The following is a 14607-nucleotide window of genomic DNA, read 5'->3' as shown; positions in this document are numbered from 1 at the left end:
ATGTTGGCCACAAATATAAAAATATTATTACTCTTTTACGATTACTTTTTGTCTAACTTTCTTTTCTCAAACATATATACTACATAAAATAAACGTTTATACAATACATTAAAAACTTAATAGTTTAACAGAGAAGCAAACAAATATCTATCAAAGAAAATTTATACACTCCAAAAGAAAATTTCTACCATACTATTATGATTTAATTCCAAAGGCACCAATAACAAACACATCACATACTTTTCAAGAAAAACAAAAAAATAACATATGTGAATAGCCCAACGACAAACAATCCGCGCGTAGCAAACACATACATGTTTTTCCATTTTAGGACATTAACTTAATCGCTAGGTGTTTGCCCGCACATGCGGGCTTAATCGTTTTACAAATATTTATTAGTTTATTTTTATTAATTCAAAAATCAGCATGATAACTTATTATTTATGTTTTTAAAAAAAGTAAATTAAACATTAAATTATATATATATGAAAAAAAAATTAATTAAAATATATATGTTTATTATTGTGCAGAAATTTTAAAAGAAAACATTCACATATTAGAAATATTTTAGAAAATATCTTTATACAAATTTAGTTGATTAATATTTATTTATAAAAATTTTATATGTTATTTTTCTAACTTTTATAATTGAATTTTTTTTTTAAGATAACAACAAAATATCTAAGAATTTTCTTATTTAAAAATTCTAATATTATTAATAAAAATTTGTTTTAATTATATATAAAACTCATTAAGGATAACATTCCCCTTGACTTTAACCACTTAATTTATTATAATTTTTTTATATATTTCTTTTAAATTTTATTATTGAAAAATATGTTTTAAGATAAAAACACAATATATAAGAATTATCTTATTCTTTTTAAAAAATTATTATTATTAATAAAATTTCATTTTTGATTATATAATTAATTATATATAAAATTCATTAAGGGTAGTATAGATATTAACCGCTCTAACTCTCAATGTGAGAGCTCCCTTGCTAAAATTTACTTCGCAAATAATAGTATAGACTATATTTAATTTGGCGTAACTATCAGCTATTAATTATACTTTTATTGAATCGATCAATGAAAAACACTTACACTCTTGTCACTAACCACTATCAAATGAATCAAAAATTAATTTTAAACTCACTAAAGAATAAAACGTATGAACCCGGCGCATACCCCGGAATACAACTAGTTGTTTATAAATCTGTGTTTATTGCAAAACCCAAACATCTGTGAACATTTAATTATTTCACAGTTTTAATTAATTTTTTTATCTCTTGAAATAATGACAAAAAAATATGGAGAGTACTAAAAATAAAGAATAAAAGACTTATAATTCATTTAGTTTTGCAACAAAATAGTTAAAATATTACAATGTGAATTAAAAATTTAAACCAAGACAAACAGGAGGTAAGTGATAAGAAAAAAGAAGAGTGGGACATATAAATAAATATGTGGCTCAAATCTCAGCAAAATCTCCAACTCTCTCCTCATTGGTTAAGACAACCCAGAAGCCTTTCACTTCCACTCATCCTCCTTCACTCCTTCTCATATACACAAAAAATCATTTTACAGACTCAATCCTCAAGTCTCTCCCTCTCTCTCATCTTCAACCTCTCCGATCATCAATGGCAGCGACTATGGCGACATCAACCAAATGCATGTCCCTAAACCCATCTCCTCCTAAGCCCCTAAACCAAACCAAACCCACCTCCTCCTCAAAACACTTCATCACCCTCCCAACTCCACCAAAACCCACCGTCTCTCTCGCCGTCACAAGCACCGCCCTAGCCGGAGCCGTCTTCTCCGCCCTCAGCTACTCCGAACCCGCTCTCGCCGCTCACCAGATCTCCCAGCTCGCCGCCGCCGCCGTGTCGGAAGGCAGCGACAACCGCGGCCTAGCTCTTCTCCTCCCCATCGTCCCGGCGATCGGGTGGGTCCTCTTCAACATCCTCCAGCCAGCTCTCAACCAGATCAACAAGATGCGCGCGAGCAAAGGAGTCGTCGTGGGTCTCGGCGGCATCGGTGGTGGTCTCGCCGCGTCAGGGCTCTTGACGCCTCCGCCGGAGGCAGTAGCTGCGGCGGAAGCGGCGGAGAGAGCGGGAGACAACAGGGGACAGTTGTTGTTGTTCGTGGTTGCACCGGCGCTGCTTTGGGTTCTTTACAATATATTGCAGCCGGCTTTGAACCAGCTCAACAAAATGAGGTCTCAGTGAAAATCTTTATAATATATATAAATATTAATCATCGTTGGGCTTTAAACCTTTGTTTTATGTTAAGTTTTAGACAATTATCCTTGTTATATATCTCGCTTACTATATACTCAATTTAACCCTTGAAATGGTTTTCTTGTTTCAAAAATCATCAACATAACCTATCGTAAATAAATCTTTTATATACCTAATCTACATCAAAACATGAAGTTAGTTCTAGTGATTATTGTCTAAACATTTTTGCATGCTTTTTTGCTTTACTGTCATTTTCTCTTTGTGCTACATGTATAAGATTATAGCAGCATCAAGTTATAAATATTTTCTTGACCAAAGGCTTTTCTAACATTCTCATTTTGTGAGGATAAAATGAATTAATTGCTCTGATTCCACATGAGCAGTATTACTTTTCCATTGTGCTCTATTCCTAGTCTGGAGTAGAAATGTTGTTTGTTGCTATGGAGAAAGTGATTTTTTTCTTTGCTCACTGTAAAACGAAAAGACCGAAGGTTCTCCTACAAAATTTGTTAAGTTCCATTGGCTGCTCTGGTAATTTAGATGGTCTTTCTCCCAAGAGGAAGAACAGTAAGTCTATGTTTCAAATCTAGAAAAAGTTAACTCATGGTCCAGGGTCGTTGGGAGCCCTCCAGGAAGTTATGGACTTGTTCATATGTGCCTTCCCGGAATTGATCAGAGCTCCATATGCGGGAGTGAAGTGTTTGGTGGGGAAATTGAAATTCTCCCACGTGCTGTATGAGTATCTAAACATGGAATTTCCCGTAAAGGCACATATGAATAAGTTCATGAAAGGCACATATATAAGTTCCTAACTTCCTGGAAGAGTCCTGGTGACCCTGCACCTGAATTTCACCTTTTTAGAATTGAAACTCACGATTTTACTGTTCTTTCCATTTGGGAGAAATACCATATATCTAAATGGCCGGAGCGGTCCATGGGACATGACCAATTTTATAGGAGTTCCTTTAGTATTTCAATTAACAACGAGTAGAGAACAAATTATGTCTTTCTTCATAACTGCAAATAACATTTTCTTCTACTTAAGACAACGGATAGAGCACAACTGAATAGCAATACTGCACGTGTGGAATCAGAACAAGTTTGAATACATATGTTCGTATAACCTAACTTCTCTGGAATTAGTACAAGAATGTGTTGATTCTGCAAATTACAATGCAAGAATGATTGTGTTCGTTCTGCAAGAACTTTTGCCCACCTGATTTTGGAATTAAATATGAATATCACATCGTTCGTTGGGAGTCAAATGTGATTAAGGCTTTGTTATGGACAATTTTCCTTGTTATGGATCTAGCTTACTAAATACTCGATTTAACTCTTCAACTTTTCTACCGCCATCATTTGTCCTTATATGTTTTTCTGGTTTCAAAATCATCAACATAACCTATCGTAAAATACAGTATTCACATAACTAATCTACATCAAACCTGAAGTTAGTACTAGTGACTATTGTCTAGAGATGAAAAATGCCACATTATATGGTTCTTTTGCATGTTTTTTCCTCTAGTTTATTGTCATGCTCTGTTTGTGCTACATATGAGATTATAGAAGCATCAAGTTATAATTAATTCCTTGACCAAAGACTTTCTAACATTAATGTCATTTGTGAGGATAAATGAAACTATTTGTTCTGATTCCCACATGCAGTATTGCTATTCCATTGTGCGCTATTGGTAGTCTTGAGTAAAAGAAGATGTGAACTTGTTCTATGCTCATTGCTAAATGAAAAACCGAAGGTGCTCTTACAAAATTTGTCTTGTGGGGTGCTCCGGTAATTTAGATGGTATTTCTTCCAAGTTGAAAGAACGTGAAAGTTTTGAGGTTCAAAACAGAAAAAAAGTGAACCCCAAGTGTAAGGTTGTCTGGACTCTTCTAGGAAATTAGGAACTTATTTACATGTGCCTTTTTAGAATCAAATTGAAGCTTCATTTTGGAGATTAAAGCATTGGTAGAGAAGATGAAACTCTCCCACAAATAGTCGTTCCATTTCGTGTTCAAATGTTCAAATAACACGAATCAAACGATTTTCTATGAGAGAGTTTCAACTTCCCCATTGATACTTTAATCTCCCAGATGGAGCTTCAATTCGATTCTGGAAACACATATGAATAGGTTCCTAAGCGTCCACACGACCCTGTACTTGGAGTTCACTTTTTTTAGATTTGAAACTCACGACTTTATTGTTTTGTCTACTTGGAAGAAATACCATTTAAATTACCCATGAACAAAACAAATTTTGTATAGCACCTTTGGTTTTTTACTTAACATTGAACAGAGAACAAATCACGTCTTTCTCCACATCTGCAAACAACATCGTCTTCTACTCAAGACTTCGAATATAGCACAAAAGAATATCAATACTGCATGTGTGGAATCAGAGCAGGTTTGAATACAGTATGTTGGTATAGCCTAACTTCTCTCGAATTAGTACAAGAATGTGTTGATTTTTGCAATTGAGCAATTCTAGCTTATTTAAATTATTTTGTTAACATGTTAGAGTGTTGTAACTACTAATGGGTTGTCAAGTGTAAACCACTAATCGATTGATGCGTGTTACAAACTTAATTTGTGCAAATACAAATAGGCAATGGCCACATGGGTTGGTTTCTTTAAACCGGTGTCATAAATAACCTGTCAACGTGACAATATCTTTTTTTTCTTTTTGGCTTATGAGTGTGTATGATACATCATATCTTAGTTATTTTTTTTTCCAACGTTCAGTTTTATTTTACATAAATAAAGAGCACAGAGGACATGAATGGATTAGTGGACGTTATGGTTTTTAATTTTCAGAATAAGGAAACAACCTTGGAAACATCGGAAACTAAAGCGTACAAGTCTTGCAAAAGTCTAAACAGAAACTTGCAAGAAACCAAGTGCTGCAGAAGAAAACCATGCACCCTCGAAAAGTTTTCATTCCTTTTTCCTCGAGTCTTTAAGCATACCCTTCTTCCTGATCTGGAGGCACCTCTTAATGTTAAAAGATTCAAAGACGCTCTCGGGCAATGAAGAGACAACATAACCCATGAGGGCGTGAGGCCAGTAAGGTGTGCAGCGTGCTTCATACCCTACAAAACGCAGTGCTGCCTTTGCGTAACCCTCTGGAGATGCCACTAAGAACGATGCTCTTCTTATTGATGTCATCTTAGTCGCAACATACAAGGGAACCTATAAACACAACCACCCAATTTTAGCCATATAGCCAACAAATCAAAACGTTATTGAGCAGTGTGTAACCCATTAAGTTGTTTTGGTAAATATACAACTCCACACTTAGCTCATAGATCTATTACCAGTTCGTACATACTCTTTTGCGTTAGGATTCTATATCCGAAAATGGTTGGTCACGGTTCAGGTTTCCTACTTCTCTATGTCACATAAACGGCCTCAACAAATATAAATGTATTCAGCAACGAGACTTGTGATCTCATTTGCACAAATCAGATAGCTTCTAACTAGAATAATCACTAAACCAAAAAACTCCAACCTTCTAGGTCCACTAAATAAACAGAAACAGAGTAAAAAGAACCATGAAAAATATAAAGATTGCACCTTCAAATGATTCAAGAAACAACCATCTCGTCTTCTACGGGTTCAAGAAACAGAGGTTTAGATTAGACAAAACTTATGTCACAACTATTTAGTTATCCAACATCAATACTGCATGTGTGGAATCAGAGCAGGTTTGAATACAGTATGTTGGTATAGCCTAACTTCTCTCGAATTAGTACAAGAATGTGTTGATTTTTGCAATTGAGCAATTCTAGCTTATTTAAATTATTTTGTTAACATGTTAGAGTGTTGTAACTACTAATGGGTTGTCAAGTGTAAACCACTAATCGATTGATGCGTGTTACAAACTTAATTTGTGCAAATACAAATAGGCAATGGCCACATGGGTTGGTTTCTTTAAACCGGTGTCATAAATAACCTGTCAACGTGACAATATCTTTTTTTTCTTTTTGGCTTATGAGTGTGTATGATACATCATATCTTAGTTATTTTTTTTTCCAACGTTCAGTTTTATTTTACATAAATAAAGAGCACAGAGGACATGAATGGATTAGTGGACGTTATGGTTTTTAATTTTCAGAATAAGGAAACAACCTTGGAAACATCGGAAACTAAAGCGTACAAGTCTTGCAAAAGTCTAAACAGAAACTTGCAAGAAACCAAGTGCTGCAGAAGAAAACCATGCACCCTCGAAAAGTTTTCATTCCTTTTTCCTCGAGTCTTTAAGCATACCCTTCTTCCTGATCTGGAGGCACCTCTTAATGTTAAAAGATTCAAAGACGCTCTCGGGCAATGAAGAGACAACATAACCCATGAGGGCGTGAGGCCAGTAAGGTGTGCAGCGTGCTTCATACCCTACAAAACGCAGTGCTGCCTTTGCGTAACCCTCTGGAGATGCCACTAAGAACGATGCTCTTCTTATTGATGTCATCTTAGTCGCAACATACAAGGGAACCTATAAACACAACCACCCAATTTTAGCCATATAGCCAACAAATCAAAACGTTATTGAGCAGTGTGTAACCCATTAAGTTGTTTTGGTAAATATACAACTCCACACTTAGCTCATAGATCTATTACCAGTTCGTACATACTCTTTTGCGTTAGGATTCTATATCCGAAAATGGTTGGTCACGGTTCAGGTTTCCTACTTCTCTATGTCACATAAACGGCCTCAACAAATATAAATGTATTCAGCAACGAGACTTGTGATCTCATTTGCACAAATCAGATAGCTTCTAACTAGAATAATCACTAAACCAAAAAACTCCAACCTTCTAGGTCCACTAAATAAACAGAAACAGAGTAAAAAGAACCATGAAAAATATAAAGATTGCACCTTCAAATGATTCAAGAAACAACCATCTCGTCTTCTACGGGTTCAAGAAACAGAGGTTTAGATTAGACAAAACTTATGTCACAACTATTTAGTTATCCAACCCAGTGTTTTTAAAACCGGACCGGAAGCTGAACCGGAAATATTTTGGGTCACGGTTCAATATGGTTCGACCGGGTCAAACCTGGTTCAATAATATGGTTTAATATTTTTTTTATTATGTAAATATAAAAGTAATATTAGTAAACATGATGCATAGTTAAAATATAAATCAATTTTGAACATAAAATATTATAAATATAAATTAGTTTCTTGTTTATATGGATGATTTATAGATTTTCGATATTTTTAGTGGTTTTTATTGGTTTAATAACTTTGAAATATAATCCGGCTATGTGGTCGGTTCAAGGTCGAACCAATTACTAGACCAACCCGGGTATATAACCGGTTCACGGTCGAACCCGGTCCAACTATCGGGTCGGTCCGGTTTTAAAAACACTGATCCAACCTTAAACTATGATCCCTCTAAAGTACCATTCTTTGTTCTTACAAAGATTAGTTTGGTTTTACTCATTGCTTAATCTTTACTTCTCTTCTCACAAAAGACACATTCCAATTAGAACCATGTTTGTAAAGATTCACTAAAGTTTCACCTGGCATTGAACATCAATCCCACTCTTCTTGTACTCAACATGTAGACACCTCGTGAACTGATCCACGTACCTGAAACAAACATGCAAACCAAAAAAAAACGTGACTAGTTAAAACAAGTCAACCCATCAAGTAACAAACAAACAACACTCTTGATTATTCTAGAACTCCTTACGTTTTAGCACTGGCGTAAACAGAGTAGAAAGGATACGAAGGAATAAGAGCAGCAGCACCAGAACCCATATTAACAATAGCTCCCTTCTTCCTCTCCAACATCCCAGGCAACACAGCCTTCGTCACCTTCGTCGTCCCCTCCACATTAATCTTAATCAAGTTCCCTAGCAGCTCCTCATCCACCTCGTGAAAGTACTTCGCGTAAGGATACGACATCCCCGCGTTATTAATCAACACCCCAACCTCCAACCCCTCGATCGCCTCCTTGATCCTTCTCACTCCGTCGTCGATATCACCGGAGAAGTCCATCACCACGGTCTTGATCTCGACGTTGGAGTATTTTGATCTGATGGAGTCCGAGACGTCTCTGAGCTTGTCGGGGTTGCGGGCGACGAGGACGAGGTTGAGCCCCTTGCGGGCGAGCTGAAAGGCGAAGGCTTTGCCGATGCCGTCGGTGGGGCCCGTGATGATGGCCCAGGAGCCGTAGCGGCGGAGGTTCTTGGCGGGGCGGAGGAAGTAGATGTAGAGGGATTTGAGGAGGGAGAGTGTGAATTTGAGGAGTTGGAGGGAGCCGAGGGCGAGGAGGAGGAGGAGCCATGAGGGCTGGGATTTGAAGTAAGTGCAGAGATCCATGAGTTTCTGGGTTTTGGAGATGGAGAGAGAGAGAGAGAGAGAGAGAGATTTAAAGAGGGGAGGGAGAATTGAAGAAGAGGAAGGTGGATGGAAGTAGATGAGCAGAAAACCACCAGACTTAACTACTCTCTCTCTCTGTTGTTCTGTCTAAAAGCTCTTTGTTTGTTTTAGTTTGGTGTCGTCTTCCTTAACATTTTGTCATGTGAATTTATGAAACTTGGCACCTCCGATGTTGACATAGGTTTCTTATATTTTTGTATTTTTCACAAATGTTTATACATATGTTAAGATTACGGTTTGGCAAAATTAGCCGGAAACTAAACTGCAATGATATTTACAAATATCCGAACGAGCCATGTTTCTTTATACCCAGACTAACCAAAATACAGTTTAAAATATTAGTTATATTTAGTTTTAAATTAATTTTCTTTAAAATAAATGTTCTAAAATTAATTACACTAAAAGTCTAATTATTCTACTATTTTTATAAAATATTTTAAATTATCTGATTTACTTGATATTTTATTTGAAAATTTGAATCATCAAGACTTTATCCAGAAAAATCTAAATTATCTAGAATTTTAATTTGAAGTACTAAAATTAGCTGGCAAAAACAGAAATCAAATCTATTTTTTTCGGATATTAGTTAACTGATTTCCAAATTTTTTTTACTTGAACCGAATTGTAAACCGAGATAATCAAATTGAAACCGAACAAATCATATGTAAATCCTCACTGTACTTTTCACATACATTTTTCTTTTTCTTTTATGTGAATCTAGATCATCGTTCTAATTAATTCCTTCTTAGTACTGGGTTGTAAAAGTAAATTTCCTTTATATTGAATATCAGAAATTTCCTTTTCTTACCAATGACTAGATGATGGTTGAAGTAAAAGAAGTTTCTGATATTGAATGGTATATTTTGTTGTAACACTTGGTATTAAACATCAAAGCACCAGTGGTCTAGTGGTAGAATAGTACCCTGCCACGGTACAGACCCGGGTTCGATTCCCGGCTGGTGCAGATCTGAGCTATGAAGAAAAAGGCTTGGCGTTGGTTGGGTCCTTCGCATACATTCTGACTATCAGATGAAATAGCCACCATACTGAGCTCTATCTTTTTTTTTTTGGCTTTCCAATTTTCTCACTTTTCATAATCAGTTTAAAGGTCAACTACTATAGTGAATCTACATAACACAATATGAAAGAAATATATAAATTCAGACGACACATATAAAGATATGGTTCTTTTTGAGCTGGTTTTACAGCATAAGAGGCTTAAGCTTTAAATAGGATCTAATGCATTTGCTGGATAATGTACTTGATGAACTTAGGGTGACCATTCTCGTGTGATTTTTCTTTGCATGTTCTTGTATTTTCAGTTCTCTTGCGATTCACATTCAAGTTAAGTGAAATATAGGATTTAAATTGAACAATGTTTACTTACATACCAAAATTACAAATTCAAGCTGAGATAACAACTGCTCTTCGCTTGAGCTAAATTTCATTTTGTATTGTCCTCCACGTCACTATTAGTCTCCGCAACTGTCTTGAGCCATCTTGCAAGATTGATCAAGAACGGTGTGTAGACAAAATAGCAAGTTGTTGTCCAAGTGATCAATCCCTTCTCCATAAAATAAAAAATAAACACTCTTTTTTTTTAACTGTTCTTGCTTCAGTTAGATGCATGCATAAAAAGCTCTTTTTACCTGGCCAAAGATCTCTACGTTTGCTTCTGGATAGTACCACAGATGAAAGAATCTGTTATGTCATGTTACGTCAATCTTTCTTTTATCTAGAAAACAAAGAGATGGCCTAAAGGACTGAATCGCACGGTTTTATTTACTTACTGCATAATGGGGATTTCAGCTAAGGGACAGGCGATACCGAGGAGAGAGGCGATGGTGAAGCCAAGCCAGGTTCTATCTAGAGTGAACCATAGAAACTCTGCTAAGGCAAATAGAATGTAAGCTTCTATGTTGTCTGAAACTCCAGCTTTGTACATTTCAGCACTTAGCTCCAAGAACAACACCAGTGCTCTGTTGCATTCACCAAACCATACACAAAGTAGTCAACTTCTACTGTTCCACATTTGAGTAGTCGTTAAAAACAAAACACTTACAAAAGTGAAATTACGGTTTTGTCCAGGTTGCCACGTGGAGGCTTTGTAGAGGTTTTATCATCCAGTAGAAGTTGCAGTAAACCTACTGTGCAGTAAAATAAGCCAAGCAAGAACGGTACCTGAAGAAGAACACATTATAAGTGATTTCAAAGACATGATGGGTCCTTGAGAAACAAGTTACCCAGATGTTAGTGTGGAGTGGACCGATTTGAAGAGCTCCGTTTTTGTAAACCACGAGATCGACACGTGAGTGGAGACCATCGAGAAGAGGACCCAAGACGAAGCCTGAACCAAAGAGCGAGAGACTTGTTGGGAGGATCCATGATTTTCCGGTACCAATTTTGCTCTGCCTCTGCTGATTCAGGCAGAGGATTTTTCTTACAGGTGACTGGTTTGGCCCATTTGGCTTTGATAGTCTGATGAGAGTGGTTGAAGGAGAAGAAGATATAGCTAAGACAAACATCTTTCAGTTTCGTCCATAAGAAAATAAAATATATTTTTTGATGGATATGTTAGAAGAAAGAGGGTACGAAATGTACTTATTAAAATTTCAAAATAAATAACAACCGAATAAAATCATAATTCAATTATTTTACCAATTTATAAATGACTGGATGAGAGGTGTCTGATGATATTCAATCATATATTATGGATTAACACTAGCTATTGTACATTTATTCTGATTTATCAGATGTAATTGCCACAATCCTGAGCTCATTTTTCTAGCTTTCCGTTTTTCTCACTTTTCATGAAAAAAGTTAGTTTAAATGTCAACTACTATAGTGAATCTACATAAAACAATATGAAAGAAATATATACATGTGAGATGACACACATAGAGGTATGGTTCTTATTGAGCCGGTTTTACAGCATAAGAGGCTTAAGCTTTAAGTAGGATCTAATGCATTTACTGGAGAATCTACTTGATGAACTTAGGTGTGAGCATTCTCGTGTGATCTTCGTTTGCATGTTCTAGTATTTTCAGCTCTCTTGTGATTCACATTCAAATTAAGTGAAATATATGATTTAGATTGAACAATGTTTACGTACATACCAAAAATGACAAATTCAAGCTGAGATAACGACTTGCAAAGTTGCAATACAAACACAAGGATCAAATGGTGAAAACAGCATATGCGGTATGTTCGAGATTGTGCTAGTCATATAATAAGTGGCAAATGGATGTGTTTGATTTGGTGCCTATTTTGTAAAAAAAAAACATGCTTTGAGTTGTTGAGATAGACGCCCTTCCTTGTAGAGAGCATTTCATATATTTGGTTGGGCACTACAGTTGTGACTGTGGTTCTCGTAGATATTTTATTGTGGCCTCCTCTCCAACATACACGTCGCTGTGGCAGTTTCTTGTTGTCACCGACGTGAGTCTGATGAGGCCTTGTTCAGCAAATACATTAAAATTGGTACCTATATAATCATTCCCAACAAAAAGAGTTCAATTAGTGGGTAGTCGACACAATGAACAGTATGAAACCACATACACAAACTTATCAACATGATGGTTACATGATGCGTCCTATGAATTATGTCCCATTATTTATATAATGCAAGTGTTATCCGATAGTTGTATAGTCTAGAAGAATCTGTACAGAAGACTGCACATCCTTCTTTCTTTTAAAAATTTAGATAAACACTGTACCCTCCAATAACCATCAATGAGACAACCAAAACTCCCACTCAAAATTCCCACAAAGATATTCTGGTTTCTTGTACGTGAAGGAACATGATGGTGTATGTCTCAATCTCCAAGTGGCTTTAAGTCCCTAATCTTAAATTTTGGCACCTTGTAGTTAAGCTGATTCTAGCTAGGAAACATCAAGGAGTCTGAGTTCCTTCAACTTAGTTATCTAGAAAAGAATACTACCACCCATATGGTTATAAGATAGGTCAATCAACCAAAGAGAGTTGAGGTCTCCAAACCTTGGTGAGATACTACATATCAGTTTTGTGGATGGCACAGCGTAAGTAATGATTCGACCCTCTTTACATGTTATCCCAAATCAATACCTACATGGGTTGCTCCCTTTCCAACTCTTTGCACATTCCAAGGGATAATTAAATCCTCCAGCAACAGAAAGGAGAATATCAACGACGGGTCAATCAACCATATGGTTATAAGATTATAAGATAGGTCAATCAACCAAAGAGAGTTGAGGTCTCCAAACCTTGGTGAGATACTACATATCAGTTGTGTGGATGGCACAACGAAAGTAATGATTCGACCCTCTTTACATGTTATCCCAAATCAATGCCTACATGGGTTGCTCCCTTTCCAACTCTTTGCAAATTCCAAGGGATAATTAAATCCTCCAGCAACAGAAAGGAGAATATCAACGACGGGATCACATGTAGTACCCGAAGAATCTAAGCAAAAACTGTTTGTCCCTCGACTCATATCAACATGAACCTTAGAGTTAAAATTTTGTGTTGTTCCTTGAAGCCCTGAACAGAGCAACCACACAAATCTAATTGTCCATTACTTCGAAAACTCTCAAAGTTGTAAGCTACGTTAACTCTAGAAGTAAACCTCATGAAAATCCTATGTTGGAGAGCCGTATGTTTTGTTCTTAATTGTCTCGTTGAACTCATGAAACTTCACAAATCCTTCTTCCATTTAAAAATCATATAGTAATAAAATTTGGCATAAGTTGTAACAAGTTAACCGCTTGCACAAATAAATACGCTTCACAAACATGTATGTATAAAATATGTTTTCATAAGTTAAAATTGAAACAATTTTTTTTTATTTTCATAAATTTTGTTTTATTTTTGCTCAAAATTTTCTTATGTTTTACTTAGGTATTATTTATTTTTAATTATTATTTTTTTGTTATAATGGACATACAACCTCCTAAGATTATTAATTTTTACCTTCAGCCATGTAAAATTAAATGAATACATATGGCCGACTACATTTAACACAAACTTATAACGCATCCCAAAATTGTAAATACTATAAACAATGTTTATACAATATTTTTAATATGATTTCATTTTTAATATTACTTATAGCTTTTAGATTTCTAATTAACTAAAAGTAACAATATACATACATGTATATATAAAACAACTATGAAATAAATGAGTATTATAAATAGATTCCAACTTTTGCAAATAGTATTGGGTAATTAAACCTTTTAGTGATAAAAAAACAGAGCATCAACAATGGAATCACAATGAGTACCCGAAAAATCTAAGCAGAAATTATTGTTCTTTGAACATGTCAAAAACATTAGCATGGTGTTGGTCCCTGAAACAAATTCCTGGACAAAGCAATCTCACACGCAAAGACTACATTTTATAAAGCATGAATGAACAATACCCGCAACTTGATTGTTCATTATCAAAAAATCTTAAAATTATTAAATTCTACAAAATTCTTTAACATTAGAGGTAGACTTCATGATATTCTTATGTTGAAGAACCGAATGATTTTGACCCGACCGTACTCATCACATTCTAATTTTGCGTAGTACAGTAGTCCGAGAACCCAAATTGGTAATACCTAATCCCCTATATATTATTTGTAAACATTACAACTTCTTTTTGTAGCCACATGTCATCACTAAGATGATTTTTAGAATTATTAGAGAAATAGGTTGGTCCATCTAATTATATAATAAGCTTTTTATTAAACTAACCATAAATTCATTATTAATGTCATTTATCTATTCTATTAAAAGAGAATCATTCTGAAAAAATCTACTTATGAAAGGTTGTTAGACCATTTCATTTACTAGCAATATATTTGGTCTTACCATAATATTTGACTAACAATATCTAACCTAAAATTTCTCTAACAATAATTTATTACACCACATCTTTTTGAACATGACAAAGTTATACAACAAATAAAATTTTATTTATTAGACCATATCACACGACAATGATATACACAATATA

The 14607-nt window shown here is 35.2% G+C and overlaps 3 protein-coding genes and 1 non-coding gene across 5 annotated transcripts; 2 read left to right on the top strand and 2 right to left on the bottom strand.

Annotated features, from left to right (window-relative positions):
* The first annotated feature begins 1580 nt into the window (after positions 1 to 1580).
* Positions 1581 to 2375, top strand: LOC106300226 (photosystem II core complex proteins psbY, chloroplastic-like). Its single transcript, XM_013736326.1, has one exon. The coding sequence runs from the start codon at positions 1643 to 1645 to the stop codon at positions 2228 to 2230; it is 588 nt and encodes a 195-aa protein (XP_013591780.1). The 5' UTR covers positions 1581 to 1642; the 3' UTR covers positions 2231 to 2375.
* A 3936-nt stretch (positions 2376 to 6311) lies between these two features.
* On the bottom strand, positions 6312 to 8765 carry LOC106300225 (very-long-chain 3-oxoacyl-CoA reductase 1). Its single transcript, XM_013736325.1, has 3 exons — positions 7936 to 8765; positions 7763 to 7832; positions 6312 to 6728 (listed from the first exon to the last, which is right to left on the bottom strand). Exons 1-3 carry the CDS (start codon positions 8565 to 8567, stop codon positions 6474 to 6476), a joined length of 957 nt encoding a protein of 318 aa, XP_013591779.1. The 5' UTR covers positions 8568 to 8765; the 3' UTR covers positions 6312 to 6473.
* Positions 8766 to 9520: 755 nt separating this feature from the next.
* Positions 9521 to 9591, top strand: TRNAG-GCC. The gene has a single exon. It is a non-coding gene; the product is annotated as a tRNA-Gly (tRNA).
* Positions 9592 to 9972: 381 nt separating this feature from the next.
* Positions 9973 to 11200, bottom strand: LOC106298669. Of its 2 annotated transcripts, none has more exons than XM_013734809.1 (5): positions 10871 to 11197; positions 10690 to 10808; positions 10418 to 10606; positions 10277 to 10328; positions 9973 to 10191 (listed from the first exon to the last, which is right to left on the bottom strand). In XM_013734809.1, exons 1-5 carry the CDS (start codon positions 11150 to 11152, stop codon positions 10072 to 10074), a joined length of 762 nt encoding a protein of 253 aa, XP_013590263.1. In that variant the 5' UTR covers positions 11153 to 11197; the 3' UTR covers positions 9973 to 10071. The 2 variants fall into 2 exon arrangements, with proteins under 2 accessions (XP_013590263.1, XP_013590264.1); XM_013734810.1 differs by having other exon boundaries at positions 10088 to 10191; positions 10277 to 10302; positions 10871 to 11200.
* Between the last annotated feature and the right edge of the window lie 3407 nt (positions 11201 to 14607).

Source organism: Brassica oleracea, chromosome C6, assembly GCF_000695525.1.
Source record: "Brassica oleracea var. oleracea cultivar TO1000 chromosome C6, BOL, whole genome shotgun sequence".
Classification (NCBI taxonomy): Eukaryota; Viridiplantae; Streptophyta; class Magnoliopsida; order Brassicales; family Brassicaceae; genus Brassica; species Brassica oleracea.
This window is presented reverse-complemented; position numbering and strand designations above follow the sequence as displayed.